The sequence below is a fragment of the Pagrus major genome, chromosome 1, assembly GCF_040436345.1.
Source record: "Pagrus major chromosome 1, Pma_NU_1.0".
Taxonomy (NCBI): domain Eukaryota; kingdom Metazoa; phylum Chordata; class Actinopteri; order Spariformes; family Sparidae; genus Pagrus; species Pagrus major.
The window spans coordinates 8,982,865-9,004,397 of NC_133215.1; the positions used below are offsets into that span (position 1 = coordinate 8,982,865).

Genomic DNA, 21,533 nt, shown 5'->3' on the forward strand with positions numbered 1-21,533 from the left:
ATCTATGAATATGCTGAAACGGTGTGTAATTAGACGAAGGTTTGTACATGAAAGCACAGAGAAACTTTCCTCATTCAGCAGATACATTAGAAAACCGCAGCAACATTTATATTTAAGGGGCCATTGAAAATCTCACTTTTATTGAGCCATGTAAGGTTTACCCATCTCCTTCTCTACCACTCTGTCCTGCACTAGTAGACGTTTTTTCTCAACATTTAAGGGTTATTACTGTATGATTCATTTTTTAAAAAGAAATGTATGTATTTACATGTATTCTTTGAGTCATAAAGTGAAATGAAAAAACATTTCTTGTCTTTTTTTTTGTTTCTTTACAGTATCATTTATGAGAAATATTACATGCAAAAAATGCCATCAAAAAATAAAACACATTTATTACATTAGAAACACTGAAATGAAAAACAAAATGTCCAGTGTGGTCCCTTACAGCAGCAGTTCGTATACAAAGGGAACTAAATCAAAATGGTCATGTTGGTCCTTTGGAGTGGCGTGGATCAATAAAACAGTGTCTGGGTATCAGAAATGCACATTTGAAGAAGTAAACAGATATTAGTGTTTTCCTAAAAAAAAGGAAAATGAATCCAACGCAGCCCTTTAAACAGTGAAGGACTGCCCAGCGCCAAAACATCCAAGATATAACTCGTTCTTTTAAAAATTAAGTTGTTGTAGTCTCTCTTCTTTCAAAAACAACTTTTCTTTGTGTCTGTGAGAGATCAGGGATGAGATCTTAGCCTTGGCTGCTGCAAAATGCCGAAGCTCAAATGAAAACATTTCACTTTTTCCTCTTGTGAAGAAAGTGCTGATTTCACCTTGCAGGCTCTGAGGCTCAGGTTAGAGGGTCAGGTTGCTGTGGGGTGATCTCCACAGGTTCCAGTTTATCTGAGAGGACACAGAGAATCTTGTCAAACTTCTCGTAGCGCTCTTCTCTGTCGGCCGCTGCCCCCGACTGACCCCAGAACAGCCGCAGGGCAAACTCTGTCCGGAAAGCCTCCAGCAGCTCCGGGACTGGCTCCCAACCTCCTGCGTGAGCAATGTGACAGAGATTTATTAGATCAGACACCGCAAGTGATGACATTTTCACAATCTACAGTTTACAGTTTGTATGAAGTGTTCCTGAGCCCATGCAGTAATATCCTTTACACAATCATGTTTTTCACAAAGTGGTTAACCTCACCCCATCTTTCCTTGTGAACTTCTGAGCCTTTCGAGGATGTCCCCTTCATACCCAATCATGATACTATCACCTGTAACCAATGAACCTGTTCACCTGTGAAATGTTCCAAATGTGTTTTTGAGCATTGCACCACTTTCCCAGTCTTTTGTTGCCCCTGCACCAACTTGTTTGAAACATGTCGCTGCCATCAAATTCAGAATAAGCTGATTTTTTTTTTTTTTTTTTACAAAAATCAATGAAGTTAATGAGGTGAAACATGAACTATTTTGTCTTTCAACTGTTTTCAATTGAGTAGATGTCAAAAAAGATTAGCAAAATATCACATTCTGTTTTATGTCTTCGAGTGATTTAAGAGAATTTGTTCCATTCAGTAATTTTCTCGTAGTTGAAATTAATATTCTGTTCACCATATCATAATCTTTAGGTTGCCAATTTGAGGGTCAGAGTTTTGACATTTTATTGGTATATTTTGTCACAGCAATTTCCACTAAACAGTTAGCGTTTGTCATATGACTGCACGCACCAAACCGTGACGTCTGTACACCCTACAACGCAAAATTCTCACTCCTTTCTGAGTCCATTCCTTTCATCCTCTTTAATCCACCAACAGTGAAACACAACCTACTGTGTATTATTCTCTCATTCATTTCGCCGACTGTCACTTACTTGTGACCAACTTCTATCAAAAGTAATTCTCTGCAACTGTGTCTATGAGAAGAGTCATGCACGCATACCCGTGAGCAGTGAGTGTGCATGCTGCTGATAATCCTGTGCATGCAGTGCAGCACTGCGAGCTGATTGGAGGACATCGTAGAGAAGCTGACAGCCTCGCTCACTGTTCTCCACCGGGTCCTCACCCTCCATCGCCATCAGCAGAGGGACCAGATGTGGCACAGCTATTGGACCATGTACTGCAGAGTCTACAGAACACACACACACACAACACTCACTGCATTACTTTCATTACTTAAATATGTCACAGTGCTACTTGTATAAAACTTGTTTTTACCTGTCTGGAGTAGCAGGTGTTTTTTGTATCTAGAACTTCACTCTATTAAAAGGGAAGTGTTCCAATTTCACACATCAATCTGTTTGTTTATAGGCCACTACGTATGTGAAAAAGTTATATAAAGCTGTGGCTCCAGAGAGAGACATTCAAAGTCTGATAAAATGTCTGAAATGATGAAATGGGATAAAACAAACTGAGTGCATCTCCTGAGTCTGGAGAGTCACATCTGACAAAAGCATCTGACAAATGAATTTAATGTAATGTAATGTGTCTCTCTTAAACACCACCCCTCACCATCTCCATCATTCAGCAAATTCATGAAGGGCTTCAGTTTCTTCTCAAATAAAACCGCAGTCTCGGTGTGGTTCCTCCTCAGCGCTCTCCACGTCATCTCCAGTCGCATTATCTGCACAAACATATCGAGAGTGTTAGAAAACTTCAATCAGCTTGCAATTTGGTTATAAATTTTGCATAGCACATTTGTCATTATTGCACCACCTGAGGCATCTCCAGAGCCTTCATCACAGCTGAGAAGGAGTAGAGGTTGTGGGCGTGTTCTTTCAGGGCTTGAGCCAATAAGATTAATTTATGTAAAACAGTCGCCCTCTGGCTCACAGTCCCTGTGCAGCCCAGGATGTCCACTGCGACTCCCAGTGCTATTAGATGATGCCTAAAGAAATGAAAGATGATGGGTTTAGAGATGTGAAAGAGCCGCAACAATTTGTTGATTCAATCAGCTGATAAAGAGAAAATTAACTGCTAGTAACGATTTTGATAACAGATGAATAATTTCAGTCATTATTCAATGTCAAACATTTTCTGGTTTCAGCTTATTAAGCTTCAGCTTATCATCAGACTGATATGAGTCATTGCAAGTAAAAAATATAAAAGTGATAAAACAGGCAAAATCACCGAAAAGAAAGAGAAAGACGAGAAAAGAAAAAAGAAAAAGGAAGAAAAGAAGACATCACAAGGGAAGAATTAAAAACAGCTAAATACTCTAAGAGCAGCAGAAGCAAAGAAAGATAGAAAGATGAATATTCAGTTAAAAAAGGATGATTTCACATAAAAGCAAGTCTATAAAAGTGGCTTTAAGTAGTGATTTAAAAGAAGTTATATATCACTATGAAACTTTCCCAGTTGATAACTTAATTACCTTAATCGCTACAAATATATTTTTTATTCGTATTACAAGGTTTTTTATATTTTGAGTTATTATCTAAATAATTATCTTATTTGCATAGATTTCCAGAACAGAAATCTCAACAGTGGATTACGCCAGGTTCAAAATTAGTATTTTCACGGAGAGATTTTGGATGCGTTGTTTTATTACTTTACAAATCAGAAAATGCTGTCAACAGCCATAAAAAAAATTAAAAAATATCCATATCCGCCATGTTTGGACTGGTATATGAACAAACTCCTCTGTAAAAACCTACAGAATATAAACAGGAATAAAACTGAAAAATTTGGTTTATGTAAGTGCTACTGAAGTGGAGAATTTCGGCTCTGAGTGCAAGAAAAAAAAGTCATTTTGAGAAAACGGCCTTTAAAGATATGTATTGTAGAATTTCATACACTTCATTTTTCTTACATTTTCTTTCCAATGATCTGAGAGAAGACATGTTATGGAAGCAAAATAGCACAAAATCTCAAAATTGATCAGCGCATGAATAAAGGTAATTTCAGTCCACACGTTCACAGGGATTTTTGTAAACAGGGTTTAATTTAAAAAAAAAAAAAAAAAAAAGAAAATATATCATCTCTGTCCAGACAAGCGTTTTGGCACCTTTCAGAAATAATCTCCCTCCATACAGCACACCTGGAAACGCATATCTCATGGTCATTGAGTCTGTTCGGCTGCTTAGTTACAGATAATACTACGAACGAGGAAGGGAAACGTGACTGCTCTTCACAGAATCTTCTTGTGCTACAAAGACTGATAAGTGTGTGTCGGTGTCGAAAAAAAAAAATTTCTGTCCATCCAGACGTGAACACTGAAAACGGCGTTTCTGAATACCTTCACCCTGGCAGGAGATTTCCAAAAGCTCTGTTTTCAGTGACCTGAAATATCGTTTACGTGTGTACAAAAGGCCAAAATGCACAGAACAAGCTCTGTTTTAAGCAATCCCTGTGTACATGTAGATGGGCCTTAGCTGCAGTGTCTCCCCTCAGATTTAAGGATTTGCTGCTCATCTTTATCATTCATGAAAGGAAATCAAGAGTCTTTGTTTTTTGGACTGTTGTCTGTTGCTTTGGGAGCTTTTTTTTTTTTACACTTTTTTGACCTTTCATACATGAAACAATTAATCATGAAAATAACCGGCAGGTTAATCTATAATGAAAGTAATCGTTAGCTGCAGACCTAGAGGTGTGTGTGTGTGTGTGTGTGTGTGTGTGTGTGTGTGTGTGTGTGTGTGTGTGTGTGAGTGGGCAGAACACTGAATAAGGTAGCTGGTGAGAGACAATAATTTCACATCCCACTTTTGGCATCCGTGCAAACAAATACAATAGAGGTCAATGAGATTTTATGGTACTCACAGAATTGAGAAATGACATGTCAAAAAAGCAGCAACATCCCTGTCCACAGTGTCCCTTCATCTGTATAATCCGCCACAGATATAGTCCCCCTGAAAACTGTTTATACTGTTTTCTGTGTATTATCCAGACTGACGAGGACACGGATTCTGGAAAGGGACGTTGCTGTCCTATTTATTTTCTAAAGCACCCAAAACAATATTCAGAGAGGAAATATTTGTATTTCTTAATGTGAGTGAACCAGTTATTTAATCTTTTTACTCATCCATCTTTTTTTTTTTAAGTACAAATGGTGTGTCAGCTGCATGTACCTTTCTAACAAATCCTGCCGTAACTGGCTTCCATGTGGCAGAGTGACAAGCTCCAACCCCGATCCGACTCCCATAATCCTCTTCTGCTCATCAGTCACCCCAATGATGCGCGCTACCTGCAGTGCCAAAACAATGACAAATCAATATCCATTCTGGTTTTAAATCCAGTTCAATGAGTGGGAGTTTGGTTTATTGAGTTTACTGAAAACACCAGATTACAAATCAGGACCCATATTTATCAAACTATTACAAAATATGAGAATTTCTCTCTTTCATGCACAAAAATATGAGTAAAAGGCATTTATCGAATTTCTTATGACTTAAAAATACACCCTTTGAGACATGTTCTAGATTGAACATTGGTCCTGATGAATAACATGTTAGACAAAGCAGCATGAGTCATTCAGAACAGGGTAGTTTGAGCCCATTATTTGCATTTGATTTGAACATCTAATAGGATGTTAAACCTTTGTTTTGCATTGCATTATTCTACTCAGACGTGCGAACAACATAAGTGAAACAATCTGTATATTGATTCTGAAGACCTCTTTGGAAAAGTTAGACTGTTGTGAGCTACCTGGCAGTCAACACTGAGCATGTGCAGAGCCATGGTTTCAGAGTTTGATTTGTTGAAGAGCTCTTTGAGCGCCAGCAGGACACTGGGCTCTAGAGGTCGGTTGTTCTCCGGCAAGAGCAGCGACTCAAACTGATCCAACTGGAAACACGAGTCCAACTCCACCTGTGATGGTGTAAGAGGGACATCACAACATTAGTACAGAACTGATGATGCTGTTACATAATGAACAGCTGTCATAAAAGGTCACATACTGCATCACTCTGACACCTGGTGGCAAAAAGACAGTCACAGAAACAACATAATGATGCATGGATTATATTAAGAGTGTGTCAGTTTTAACAAAAGATTATAATCCTGATCAACTTCTATCAATAACCTTCTTTAATACTTTAGGAAAATAACAACATTTCTGTAGATTGCTTATACTCTTTCAGGATCATTAGGTAGCTTAGCATCTTTTTAATAAATGTTACACATACTTTTTCTGTTGAATACGAAAGTCTGAAAAAGTTGTGAAACTTTTATCATTTAGAATGAAGTCTGCATTTATTTTTTGTCAAAGCTACACCATTGCTATATGTTTATAAAGCTACTGCTAACAATTATATTAATATTCAATTAAACTTCCAATTATTTCCTTGATTAGAGGGTACCTCCACTAATTTTGAATATTCAAATGTGTTTACAGGTCTGGGGGAGTACTACTGCCTATGTTTAAAAATAAAAGGAAAAAAAGTAGTATGAAGCCTTTTGTAGCTCCAGAGGAAGCTGCATGTGATCTATTAAATTGCCTCCAGTGATGGCACTCAGTGGCTGTTGCATTGTGGGTAATGTAGGCACCAGGGTTTGAAAAGGAAGAAGAGGGTGTAAAATAAATAAAGATATCTCTGTTTCTGCTGTATTAACTTTGATTATTTGTTTTTTAAACCGTCCATAATGAGTCCAACTGGGAGTGCAATGCTAGACCAGGCCAAGATCTTGTGCGTACATTACCCACAATGCAACTTAGCCACTGAGCGACATCACTTGAGTCAATTCATCAGATCACATTAAGCTTTCTCTGGAACCACGAAAGGTTTTATACTACTTTTTTCACCTAAGCAGTAGTACTCCCCAAGACCTGTAAACACACTTAAATGTACAATTCAATATTTGGTCTATAAAATGTCAATCCTATTTTTGTCCAACTACCCAAAAGTGTAGAGAGTACAGAAGCCATCAAACGATCACATCTGAGAAGTTTGTACCACTAAATTTCTGGCGTTTTAAGAAAAGATGATCGTTGGTGATTCATTCTTTGTTGTTGACGACCTGCCTAATCAGTCCAGCTCTACATGGCAATACATTTTAATTTCAGACTGATGTGAAAATTCTGAACTGATTCGCGCAGCAACAATAAATAACTTTATCAAAGATGATTGCAGATCTGACGGCTCCGTCATTGATTACACCATTCCAACAAATTTCAAAAGTCTACTCTCAGAAAAATGGCTGGTAAGAAAATTTGAAAAGCTTAAACTGTGCAGCATGCAGTTTAAAAGAATTTGAACTGCAAAAATGTTTAACAGTTTATAACTGAACACCTTCATATTTACTTAAAACAGAGACAAATGTAAAAAGTATAAACTGTGAAAATATATATATAATTTATACAAACATGCGGCTTTTCAAAATGCCAGTCTTCCACTGCTTCTGCTGACTTCTTCAGCGGCAGCAACGGCGCCTGTGGCGATGCTTCGCTCGTCTGTGCCTCCAGAAAGCCAAACGATGTCTCTGTGAGGCGGGCGCGGCTCTGCCACTTCTCCTCTACACGCAGTCGGTCCACATGACCCTTCAGTCTGGACTGTGGCAACTGGATACAACAAGAGGTGGAGATTAACTCTACATAAACACTGGCATTTCTTCCTCTTTTCACCAACTTGAGAGAGAGATGACTATGAAAACTGGATGAACTGAGCTGTGAGGGATTCATGACGAGTTCCTTACCTGGACGACCAGCTCATCGTAGAAAGAGGAGGGGTCATAGTCCCTGTCTGTGGGTGGGGGAGGGACAGCGTTGGCGAAGATGGTAGAGACCCTGAGAGGTTTAGGAGGAGCTCTGGGGTGCAGCTGTCCATCTGAACCTCGCAAAGTTACACCACCACCTGCAGGGACGGTGGAGGGAGTGATGGTAGAGTCACTGTCAGTTTCATTTGCTTTATATTTGCAATGCAGTGCTGATGTGTCACTCTTCTCTTTCTTTGTAGTTTATTTCTTTGCTTTTCCATCCTCTCTCCCTGTAACTCGCTCTTTCTCTCAGTCATTTTCTTAACGAGGTTACAATACTCTTTTGTTTTGTGGGCAGCAAGACACATTTAGGAATTATGCCTGAAACAAAACAAGTGCACAAACACACACTGCATCTTATGAAAGGAGACTCAATGTTGTTATCTGCAGAAATCTTCCATTGGTCCAAGTACTGTATCGTAGGCAACTGGACGTGTTTCAGTTTCTTGAAGACGTTTCACCTCTCATCCAAGAGCCTCATGTGTGGGAGTCTCCTTAACGACTCTGTAGGGACACTCCCACATATAATGTAAAAGCCTGCAACTCCCCTTCAGTTAGTTAGAACTGAAGAAGCCTCTTGGATGAGAGGTGAAACGTCTTCAAGAAACTGAAACATGTCCAGTTGCCTACGATACAGCACTTAGACTTAGCATGACCTGGATGACTGAGAACCTTCAACATCAATTCTGCATACACTGTTGCTGCTTATCATAGCAGAAAAGATGTGCTGTTCAATATTTACATCTTTCTTTCTTTTTTAAAAACATCTGACCATAAATATAAGTATGAAAAATGTGTGTGTGCATGTTACCTGGGTGGGAGGGCCGCGTGTGACGAGGTCGTGGGCTCAGCAGGGGTTCGCTGCCTGTGCGAAACACGGGAGAGATGGGGGCGGGGCCAGTGTCCTCTGACTGCTTGTTCTGTGGAACACCTGGATGAGAAAGTGTGAACAACATGGTGATGTAAGGATTATGTTTTCTCTGCGTGATCTGATGGTGGTTTTGCTGGTATATCTTTTAAAATCAAGTCTGGAGACATGCAGGAGAGGAGGCTGACCCAAGATGTCTACTGGTTGGGTTTCGGGTTTCACAACAGCAAGTACAGTAGTACTCCCCAAAACCTGTAAACATGCTCCAATGTGTAAAATTGGTGGAGTTACCCTTTAACTTGTCTTAACTACTATAAAACAGCATGCTGTCTTTTCACAATTTAGTTTCTGTTTTCATGAATAATGTGTATTAGCAAAAGGAAAACTAGATTTGCTGTATTTACACACAGACAAAGAAAGACAGTAAAAGAAAATACATAATTAAATAATAATTTCATGTCAGCTGTCAGCAAATATTAGCATTTAAATACGTTTACAAGTGAATTTCATGCTTCAGAGATTATTGTTAGGCAAATAGACCTGAGCTGCATCCAGTGGACATTAAGAGGTTAGCGGTGACAGACTTGTGTATGTAGAGGCTGCATGTTTATGTTAATATACCAGTTCGTAGGTTGCTGTCAGACTGTGCAGACTGAAGTGAAGGCCTCCGTCCCACATTCTCCATGTTAGCAGGCTGACTTCCACTCCTGCAACCCATAATATGAAGACCAAGAGCATATTTATTTGTATTTGTGTATACGCAGTGTGTTTCGGTGCACTACACTCCATTTCAAAAGACTTCCTCCCACCTGAGCAGTGGATTGATGACCTGCAGTGTGTCGGCGTGTGCATAGCTGAGGCTGCGCCTTTTGTTGGATTCAGTGTGTTTTTCTCCGCCTGCACCTCTACTGGTGCTGCTGGACTCCGTATGTCGCTCGGTGATGATTCGCAGAGGAAGTGTCCGTGTGATTGGGTGAAAGATCACAGCGCCTGAGGCCTGGGAGATGGGTCGGCGCCCGCCCACATAGAATCGGATCAGAGCGGGAACATTGTCAAAGCGATCCTCCTCGAACTGGAACAGCTCCCGAGAGTAGCCCTGTCGCACAGATGAAGGCGCACACATAATATATCAAGCTGAGCCTTAAAAGGAATCGGTCCGACAACAGAAACAGATACTCACCCACTCAACCTACAGGAGGTGAGTGTTTGATAAGCAAAAGATTGTTTTTGGTTTGACGATCTGACTTACAACATACTTCCTTCCTAACAAAGTCAGTGCACAGGGACAGCACAGATTGAGCTGAAACCTGGGTTATGACAGGTTATCAGCTGTTATCAACTGACTACTAAAGTACACATTATCACAGTTCAATGTGTTCACCTGTACAATCTAATGAATCCTAATTACATAACAAGACTTCCTCCTAGTTTATCAATGTTCATGTTTTTTTCTGACTGTCTGTCAGTCACTGTTTTACTTTTTGGCATCATTCTGAAAGACATTTTGTCTTACGCCATTTACACACCAGGAGAAAAGACTTTTAGATATCTTTCAAATGTTAAATGTAAAGGTAAATGACCTCAAATGTAATTTAAATATTAAATGTGATTTTGGTTACTTTTCTGCTTATCTGACTGATCATTTGATCTGGAAAATGTCACTTTTTCACGGGGTATTATTGTTGGCACTGCTGTAGCAAAGACAACCAGATAGCTTTCTGTTATTCTCCGAGAAGCAACTACCAACACAACAGGAAAAAACACAAGTTTATTCATTACTTTAGTCAATAATGGAGAGGTAAAAGCAGATAGAAAAAGTGCCATGCTGCCAGCCTGACTGGATCATCAGTCAGCCTAATTTTCCCGGGAGACTTCGTGGCCAGTGGCAGACAAAATAGAAAAACAAAATCCAGGTTTGTAGGGAAAAGTTTAAAGGCTGATAGTGTCGCTAGTCTACAGCCATTACATTGTGCAATCAACATTTTCTTCTTAAGGACACATTACAGCTAAAAACTTAAAGTTTATATTGACAATGATATAAAAACAGAAAAGCAAAGAATCCACACATTTAAGGAGCTGTGACCAAGGCATGTTTGGCATTGTTTCTTAATAAAGTATTTTAACAATTGACCGATTATCCCCCACTTCACATAACATAGACACACCTTTTTGGGCCGAAGGATCACTCGTATGATCTTGAAGTGCATCGGCCCATTCTTCCAAAAGCAGCTCATAACGTAGTCACCAGGGGCGGAGCTTGAGTCTCGGACCAGGAAGTCTCCATCCCTCTCAAACAGAGACTCTGCAGCCTGAGGACAAGTCAGCAGGTTAAGTGGGTCAGTTGGGCGTGGAGGTGTGTGTGTGTGTTGACATCATACTGTATGTGTACGTTGGCCATAGTGAGCAATAGTTCGACTGCTGAGAGTTCCATAAAAAAGAAATCAAGATAATCATTGCTTTATGAAGGTTAACAATGTTCAGATTTTCTTGAAACTTAACTTTATCATTATTTTGGTGGCTTAGTTGGCAGAGTCTCATTGATAAAGGTGTGGTAAATTGCATTAGTTTAACCTAATAAACTGGCAACTGAGTGAAACTGAAGCCATGTTCCTGTTAGCTTAATTTTTTTGTAAGCTTTAAGAGGTTAGCAGGTGCTGTTAGCCGGATTTTGATTCCTTTGGACAGAACCAAACTAGCTGTTATCCCCCTATTTAAAAAACTTTATGCTAAGATAAGCCGATCGCCTGCTTGCTCCCGCTTAATTGCATAGAGGTGAGAGTAGTATTGATGTTCTCATCTGGCAAATACGCACATTTTTCCAACCAGAAGTCTATCTATTCCTTAAACTTCTGTATAGAAAATGTTTTATTATGTGTAAAACAGTGAGAATAGTATGGTCTATTGAGCACCTCTCGGCTCAGCGGTCCGTGGTACCATGCATGGCTCCTCGGGTCCTCAGTGCTAAGCTTCAGCTCCTCCTCCAGCTCTTTCTTCAATGACTCCATCTCTCTCCGACCGCCAAACACCTACAACACACACAGCAGCAGCCCAGCAGAGACCATCGTTACTCTACATGTTTTCTGTGCTCATGTTTTGTATGTGTGAGAGTACAAAGGATAATATGTGGAGAAAAAAAGAGGCAGCTATAGAGAGGAAAGAGGAGAAAGAGGGCGTTTGCTTAACCTCTTACCTTTAGCTGGCTAAAGTATGCGCTGACACTCCTCCTCTTACTGAAAAACAAGAGAAAAGAGGTGATTTGGAGCTACTAAATTAAACCCCAGGGAGCCACAGATGATGGTGCCATGTTTTTTGTTTTTGGACATGAACAGCACAAGGATGGAAGGCCACTGCCAAGGTCTGTGTCTGTCATTAACGACACACAAACTGAAGGACTTTTAATAGCCTGCCTCCTTCCTTCCTCCCAAAGCTTCCACCTTCCTGCCTCAGTAAACACAAGGCTCACAGATGAACAGCTCAGAACAGGGCTCAACTAGATAACTCCCAGCCATATCATCAACTATTACTCATTCTAGCAATTCTACATCTACATCTGCCTCTCTCTGTGTGTGAACAAGCAGAAACAATGTGGAACAAATCATGTGTTCAGGGACTGCTGGAGGGATGTGCACAAACAATGCTGAGAGGTTGACTTGTTTACCCTGCTTTGACCCTGAATATAACTATTAACATCCACTGAAGCACAAGACACAAACACACACCAAGATGATTGAAAAATAATTCAGTCATATAAAACATACCTCAATAAATCCTACTGTCTGGAAGGCTATAATATTTATGTTTTGTTGAGGTTGTTTTAGAGAGGTGTTCAGTCAACTTTATGATCATTTTGGAGGCCGTAGCTGGTGGTGCTGTTAAAATAAACATATTCTCTTCTTTTAGAAATCCCTCTATAACTGGGCCGCTTATTGTCACACCATCAAGGTTGTACCAGGATTTAAGAAATACTGAGGTCATGAGTTGAAAGACTCCAACACCGACCCCAGACACCCAAAGAAAAATCTGTGAATGTTTTTAAATCAAGCATTTTTGTGTATTATTCATTGAGTGTGCTGATCATTATTTTTTTGCTAGATTTAATGCAGTTCTTTCAAGGTTGTCTGGAAATAGTATAATGGCATGAGCACAACTAAACAAGCTCAAACAGAAAAATCACTGTCTCAGAATTGTGCCTCTATTTTCCAGAAAAAAATTCAAATACTTTTTTTATTTAAATAATCCTTAGGATTGCTTGTTCTGTCATATTCAATTTGCAACCCCATAAAAAAAAGACAAACAACTAATAGATCTCAGAGGCTGGAACTACACATAATGTTTACCATGTCTTTTCCTGAAAAAGGATGTTATCAAATTGGTTGCAGGTTAATTCTCTGTTGATCAACTAATCGTTTAATCAATGTTTCAGCTTTACACTACTAATCTGAGCTTGTGTTTTGTTGTTCATAGTTCTCTTGAGTTTATCATTGACCTAACTCTGCCTGTAAAGTATCACTGAGTATCTAGAAAAGCACTTTAAAAATAAAATGAATTATTATCATTATTATTATTACTATCATTATTTAAAAGGTAAACTGAGCAAACAAGTAGCCCTACGAGTTACTCTTTCCCCGAAGTGATTCTCACTCAGAAAAAAACGTTGGCGACCCCTGATCTAGCCTCTCAATTTTTTTCTCAAAGTGCACCAGATTGATGCATTTCACTTTAAAATGTGCAAAATACATTTTCTTCCAGGGGAACATGACCCCCCTAGAGTCCAAGGTCCACCCACCATAGTCTCACAAAATCCTGTGGGAAACTGAGAGGTGCCCCAAATAGGTAGTCAGCTTTATTAAAAGGTGCACTATGTAGTTCACGGGAATACATTTTAATCAGAAGAGATTATGCCTAAACAAACTAAATAAACAAACTGTTCCTTTTCATGACTGAATAAACTGAATAAACAATCTGACTTTAAAGGACAACTCAGTTTTATACTGTTTTACTTTGTTTTCATTTGGCGGACCCTGCCACCTTTTCAGCTTCAAACACTTCTCTGGGGACCTTATTTTCCTCTGAAAAATATAAACTGTTTAACCTGTATATTAACACAAATAACAGCAGGAACATAGCCTACACTCCGACATAAATACACATCCAGATAAATAAATCACAGTTTTCAGTTTTGTTATGAGGTAAGAGGGTGCAGCATCCTGTGTGAGGGGCGTTGGCCCCAGGTAACACAACAGAAACACCTGTGCAATGTGGCTGGAGAGCCACTATTGAGAAACCTGACACCACATATAGCCTAGCTATGATTCAAACTATTTACTTCAGCTTCACCAGCCTAGTATTCCTCTGTGTAATCTGGTATGTTACACTACTGTAATCTAATTACTTTTTTAAGGGGGTTTCGTTTGCTCTGACCCGGAACACGCTGTTGTCTAAAATTGTGCAACAGGTAGGTGACGTTAGCTTACGAGGCTACAGGTAGCGAGAAGAAACCAAAGTAATAGACTTTTTTTTTTTTTTTTTTTTTTTTTTTTACTAAAAACACTAAAACAAGATTTTAAAACAAGTAGAAGTAGGGAAACGTGTTTAGAAAACTCCTCTGAACTTTAAATCGACTGTCAAATCAACTTTTATTTAAAAAAAAACTACAAACCAAAGTCTCGCGTTAATTAACGAACTTATCCTTTGTTCAAAAAACGTTCTAACGCCAACGGTCCTACCTGTCAGTCAGGCCGCCTCACAGCTCCCTCGTCCCGGCCATGTTTTTCACGGTTTGCGGTCCGAGCTAACAGCACCAAACAACAGCTGTGGAGTCGTGGTGTCCAAGCTTTTCTCCGCTCCGGTCCCTCCCAGCCGCCCCCCCCCTTGTCTCCTCGCCCTCCTCGCCTGCGCAGTTTCGGACGAGTTAACACAAGTTCGCCCTCTCCCTCTCCCTCCCTCCCTCTCCCCGCCCCAGGCCCCGGTGCTGAAACACCGCTATCTTCACCCTGGCATTCCTCGGATACCGACGCGAGCCGGGCTAAACACATCACCTGGCCGCAGTCAGCGTTAGGTAGGTAGCTGTGCAGAGAGGAATGTGACGGTAAACCCCGCATATGGTTTTGATTTATATCCATCTGTCTGACTTTTTATCACACAAGCGGATAGTTATTGCCCAACGCAGGCTGTTCTCAGGTCACAAAAGAAGTTGTGCAAACACCAGAACGAGTCAGCACCAATTCATAGTCATTCTTGTTTAAATGAACAATAACTGTGTGTTGAACAGTTTTCCTGAATGTTTTCTTTCATGGACACTCATTTAAAAAAATATAGTCCCAGTGATTAGCGGTCGGCGCATTAATATCTATCTGTTGTGCGGTCAGGTGTGCTTATCAGTTACTGTCCCAGCCAATCAGAGCGTAAGACCGGAACTATCTTCTTCATTGAGAACTACATGTCAGCACTTCAGGACTGGTGAGCAGAGATGTGCCTGAACTTGACAGCAGCCATTAAATACTCTGACAGTACTTGTTACATTTAAACAGAATATCTCTGCAGAATAAAAACCCCTTGTGCATTTCCCCTTGGATATAACTCAGTTATCTTTAAAAGAAAGTGTTCGTTCACTCAAATCACATAAAAACATACAGTGTTGTTTCACCTTCCTGTTATGGCATCTAGCTGTGAAGTTAATTTGGGTTTGTGTGTAGTAAAAAGCAACATCTGGCACGGGTCTGGGGCCCAAAGTGTCAAGGGGGCCCTAAGCCAGAAACTCTATATGAAGTCACGAACATTTGTTGTTGGAAAGTCAAACGGCTTTGTAAAAAGTAGGGATGTCCTGACCATGTTTATTGCTTCTGATCCTAATCTGAGAACTTTAATGTTTTTTCTGCATAACGAAACAGCTGCTCAGTACATATTCAGGCTTCAGTATAATTATAAATGTTTGCATGAGCTGCTCTGCTTTAATTAAAAAAATAACTTGCACTGCAGGTTTTTTTAAAAAAAAAAAAAGTTTTTATATAAGCTAGTCTCCTTTAGTATTTCGTAGAACTGAAATTATTTGATTGAACAATCAAGAGAAAAATGATCAGCAACTATTTTGATGATCAACACATTTTTTAGCTGACAGGCCAGATAAAATTAAAACTATCTGCGTCGCTAGAAACCAATAGAGGTAGGTGAGATTTTGGTGAGTGAGTGAGTTTACAATAAAATGTACTGCCCACAATGACATCAGTGCTCTGAAACAGTACATTTAATTGGAGATTTAAATATTCTAAATCACCCAAAGCATCTTTTTCTGCATTATAATCTCTAAATTAAGAGTTTTCATATTGGCACATATCGGATAAAATATACTCCGATAACAACATATCTATGAAAGGCCAATATTGGCCAACCGATATATGGGTCAGGCTCAAATTCTCAAGATATATTTTATAAATATATCTTTTGGTATTCGGATTTATTGCACGTTAGCAGGAAGCCATTAGAAATACAATAATGGCTTAAAGGGTCAGTTCCACCAAATTATAAAAACATTTCTCAGATAGCCTGCTCAATCACTACGGCTGCTCCTCCCTTCAGCTCTGGCAAACAGATCTGTGCTAGCTGCTATAAAACGCAGCACTACCGGTGCGTCAGCGCGGAGAAGTCGCCACAGACTCCAAATTTATGAACTCCATATACTGCGATATGCAAAGAGATTTACCTGGTGGTGACAGGCCTTATCAGCCTTGTTTGAACTTGTTTGGCAAGGGCTTAAATGTAACGGATGTTCATGTGTATGTAAATGTCCCACACTGCAGGTTTAACCTCTTGTGGTAACAAGCCAAGCAGATAGTTTTGGGGTTTTGTCTCTGACATCTCCCCCTGTCCAACTACGATGGAGGTGAATGACATTGCTTTTGTGCTTATCTTTTCAGAAGCAATGCTGATGGTTAATGCCCGGACCTTTTTGTCAACCATATTGTTTACAGTGAGATCTGTGGATTATCCAGATTATTTGAAATATTGTCCCTGGAAAGATGACTGTATGTTGGTGGCAGCAGAAAAGTCAGATATATTTAGGTGAACCTTCCTCTCTGCAAAGGCCTCGACTTCAAGGTTAACAACTTAAAATCAAACACACACACATGCTGGCCTTGGCATTCAATCTTTCACCTCTCTGTGGGGGAAGTGTGGTCAAAATATCAAGGTACTAATTTCCCAAGGTGTTTATAATGTTTGTCATCAAAAAGCTGGTTTAGAAAGTAAGTTAAGTAGGATCACAAAGTTATTTAATTCATATCGTCTTTTCAGCCTATTTATAGGTGACTGATTGTCGAGTACACCGACTTCAACTTACACACTCTGACATGCATTTTATCAGCCACTAGTTAATAATTAGCCAAACATGAGTTTCCAACCTGGAGAAAGTGGATCTCTCACACACGCAGACACACACACCCATTGAGGGTCAGCTTACCTGCTTTTGCTGTCCTGCCTTCGCTCTGCCTCACTTATAGTGTTGTCCTCGTTCAGGGGGCGGAGCTGGGAGCAGGAGGCAGAGAGGCGATGTTTTTTATCAGCACGCTGGAGGCGGGGCAGAACACTCTGACGAAACAGATCCTTCTTTGGCTTCACCTGCAGGAAATGGTAAAGATCCAACAAGCATATGTCCTGCGCTGTTATTTGTTTTTGAGGAGACGTCTGATGTTTTGTGATGATCATACCGTTAGTGTGATGCTGTGTAGTGTGTTCTCACCAGATCCAAAGACGATCCCAAGGAGTACTTTCGGCTCACCCTGCGCACCACTTGTGTTCCTGAGAGGACAAATGCACATTTTAAAGGAATAGTTTGACATTTTGGAAAATATGTGTAATCGTTTTATTGATGAGTTAAAGAGAGGCTCCATACCACTGTCATGTCTGTCCGTTGAATATGAAGCTGAAACGAAGAAGATGTCATGTGTTAATAAGTGTGCATATTTCCCAAAATGTTGAACTATTCCTTTAACTGTTGTGCATATATAAATACACCTATTTGCAAGACATTGTTTAACTTGTGATATCATTATACATACAGGCCTAATTTTCTAGATTTTAACATCCAAATCATTGGAATTACACTAAGCAGAAAGAAGCCAATAAACAACAGTTTGACTTGATAAACCAGCTTGTCATGCTGAACATGAGTGATTTCAACAGATACTGCGCTTCTCTCTGCAAGTAAAAACGGATGATGAAAAAGATATGAGTTTATTATTAGGCTCGTTTCATAACACAGACACATATCTGCTTCAACACATCAACAACTCAAATAAACTATGATCCAAGATGAGCATGTAAACAAAATCTGCTGTCAATAAAAAAATAAAAGCAAATAAAAGTTAGCCTGCACTTAATAAACATGAACTATGTGATACTGTGTCAGATGTGCACCAGATTGGGTGATCTGGCTGTAACCAATATCACAATATTAATAAGGATGTTCTTCCATTATCAATTAGTACGGAAAAGTATCTAGTACTGAATGCTCATATCAAATGTCTTGTCAGATTTGTAGATTTGTTTACGTATCTTAATTTCTATTTTAAATCAAAAAGTCCATATTAAAACTATTTAATTTAAGCAACATTACAGTACAGATGCCTGTTTTGTTAAGACGATGTTAGCATTTAGCATCTAAAAAATACACGACTATACATGCTGGTCCTAAGGAGTATGGTAAAGACCTGCTCTGATTGAAAAGTATCATGAGACAACTTTTGTTGTAAATGGGCACTATATAGATAAAACTGACTGACTAAACATCTTTACACTACCAGCTCTGTGAGGTTGTACTTTGGCACAGCAATGCTGCGAGCTAAATGCTTACATTCAGCATAACAACATGCTAATAATGACATTGTTAATATGCTGATGTCTAGCAGGTCTAATGTGTGCCTAAATAGTGCCAAACAAAGTACAGCTGAGACTAATGGGAATGACATCGGTTTCATACACTAAAGAATATAGAACTAGAGGAAAAATCAGGGAGCCGTCAAAATGATTATAATTCAAACTGTTGGGAACCCGAATGTCTCGTGGAAATCCATCCAATAGTTGTTGAGATATAAGATTCTGGACCTACTCAAAAAAGGTCTCAAATTTTCAAAATCAAAATTTCAAACGATACCCTGGCTGGGAGATCAATATATACCCCGATAATACAAATATATTTAAACTCAAGCTGGACAGATATACCGTCCAGCCCATATTGTCAACTGATGTTGGCCTCAGATATTCCAGTATCGAAATATACTGTCCAGTATGTGCTTTTGTTTGTTCTTACTGGACATAAATCAAAAAAAGATGCTTGGGGTAATATATAATTATTATATTTCCAGTGAAGTTATCTGTTTTAGTGCACTTACTGTAAATAAAATGTATTATTAAACTGTAAAATATCCTGCCTCTATTACATGCATATGGTTGCCACCACTTGAGAACCACATTTTGAGGATTATTGCAAAAAATGTGTGTTTATGTATATATTCAGTTTATATAAGAACATTGGCCAATATATCTGTATCAGGATTTTTATACCTGCCCCAATTGTCCTGTATCAACCGGGCATTAATTCTAAAGCTTATGCAAATGGGGTTCACTTGTCTGCAGCCTTGGATGCAGTACAATACCGTGTTTCCACTTGATAAACATTTAATGCGACAGTTAACGATTTATTGCATTATCGTCCAGCCCTTGTGTGTGTGCAGTGAGTGTCACCAGAGTGTGGGTCCAGTGTCTGTCGGTGCCTTGAAAGCTGATCGAGGATGGTTTCTCTGTGTGTTGCATCCTCTATCCCTGCATCCTTCAGCTCTCCATCCGTCACATACAGCAAACCCTGGAGAGAAACAAAAAACAGGGAGAGGGGGAAAGGAGCAGATAAATTGACGACTGTGAGGACTTAAAACTTGCACAGAACAGAAGAAATATCAGATATATCAGATGCAGCTTGCACATCATCCACATACCTCCAAACCGTAATATTCTCTCTCTAGTGTCTTGGTGTACTGGGACAGGCCAATCTGTCTCAGCCACCAGGCGATGGAGCGATTATTCATGTCTGAACAGCAGAAGAAAGACTGATTACATACCAGCACACATGCACACACACACACATACACAGACACATGCTTGTACATGTTTTTTTTTTTGTTTCTGAGTAAAGTACAAATGAAAAAGTGGTCTGACATCAGCTTACTTTTCTAAATCAGCCAACCAGATGCACAAGCAGACAGCCCTTGTGTTGTTTGCTTTGCAGCAGCTTCAGTATGTAACACCTACCTGTTCACAGGGTCCACCGAGGCACTCTGGGATATCACTTCTCTCTTTTTCCTTGTGATATTTCTATCTCATACTGCCATTTCTTTTCTTACTTCCCCCTCTGTTTTCCTTCCTTCTTTGCAGCTGCTCTCTTCTAAATTGTAACGTCTCTCATTAAATCTGTCTCTCACTTTCTCTTTGTGGTAACAGTGGAAGCCCGCTCCCCCTCAAACCTGCAGGGTCACTCACAAAGCCAATCAGATTGCACAGTGGGCACACAGTACCCCACAGAACACAGCGAATCACAGCGCAAGAATTAGCATGAGCTCTCAGGGGGTGGAGAGCGCAGGTTGAGGCCTGTCATGAGAGAGAGATAGAGCTTAGAAAAACAAGAAGAGGGATATGAAAATGTGAGACTGTTAAGCAGCTGTCAACATGTCAAGTCAGAGATAGGCATGCATGCACAGTGGTCTGTCTGGAAATCTGTCTGTCCGGGTAGTGTGTCAGGAGATACAGTAGCTGCAGGAAAGGTGGTGATGTGTATATACTGACACCTAGTGTTGAAGTAAAAAGTGACACAGGCCTTTTTGCCTCGGGTGAGTTTAACTGGTACTTACCTTATAACGCTTTTCAAATTTTGACTGAATGAGACCATAAAGGGGGAAATCCTCCTGAACACAGTATTCCCATTTTGTAAATTAAGTGACTTGAGGCAGAAAGGTCCATTTTAACTGACAAAGATAACTGTCTTCCAGTGGTGGAAGAAGCATTCAGATAATTTACTTATACAAAAGTGCACAAGTCTGATTGTGAGTCCTGTACAGGGTAATAGTGTGGAAGAGGTATTGTCCACCTTTTCTCACAATATTAAGAGTAAAAGTACTTGTAATGCAAGAAAAATGCTCCTGTCAAAGTTTTTATGTTGTAGCTAGTGCGGCACGTGCTGTAAGGTAATACATTTATTTAAAGGTCCAGTGTGTAGGATTTAGTGGCATCAGCCTTGAGGATGCAGATTGCAGCCATCTGACTACCCCTCATCTCATTCACATGCTTCTTTGGCCGCTATAAATGCAAAAGGCCCTCCCTCGAGCCGGTGTTTGGTTTGGTTCATTTCTGTCTCTAAATTTTACACACTGGACCTTAACTTTCTGAAGCCGATCATATGTTTATATACAGTCTGCAAAGTAACTAGTCACTACATCATTTAAAATAATGTAGTGGACTATAACCTACAATATTTCCTTCTTAATTATGTAGAGTTACAAAGTGCCATATAGTGGAATTACTCAAAAAAGATGCAAGTAAATAAGTAAAAGTACTTCCTGTTTTGTTCACCAGTACTTGATGTCTTGAATTCTTGATATCATTACGTGGCACTTTTTGTTTATGCCAGTGGTGCTAAATAAGTGACTCACAGAGTTTTTGTTTGAGATGTTACATGTGAAAGCGTTTTGATTGTAGCTGTGAATCCAAATATGTGCCCACATCCCAGTAAAATCCCTACTGGGTGCCGTCAGCATCCAAACAGCTGCTCCATTATTCATTCAGCGTCTCTAGACTTTTCCTTAAATTACATCATGACAGCAGCTCTTTGCTGTTCGGCTTTAGGACAGACTTCACTAATTAAAGATGAGCTGTTCATGATATAAATATATCATTTTCCTTAAGTATTTTCGCCTTAAAATACTGTAACAGGTTTAATACTTTTCTCAGTG

General features: G+C 39.6%; 1 protein-coding gene across 1 annotated transcript; it reads right to left on the minus strand.

The window, feature by feature from the left end:
• Positions 1–331: 331 nt before the first annotated feature.
• Positions 332–19,618, minus strand: sh2d3a (SH2 domain containing 3A). Its single transcript, XM_073463901.1, is given in 20 exon segments — positions 332–1,038; positions 1,927–2,112; positions 2,496–2,607; positions 2,700–2,871; positions 5,051–5,166; positions 5,628–5,789; positions 7,285–7,479; positions 7,614–7,771; positions 8,485–8,604; positions 9,163–9,248; positions 9,351–9,637; positions 10,707–10,850; positions 11,451–11,567; positions 11,732–11,771; positions 16,997–17,148; positions 17,276–17,315; positions 19,161–19,164; positions 19,230–19,275; positions 19,277–19,396; positions 19,527–19,618. Coding segments are annotated over 20 exon segments (2,541 nt in total). The 5' UTR covers positions 19,617–19,618; the 3' UTR covers positions 332–844.
• Positions 19,619–21,533: the final 1,915 nt, after the last annotated feature.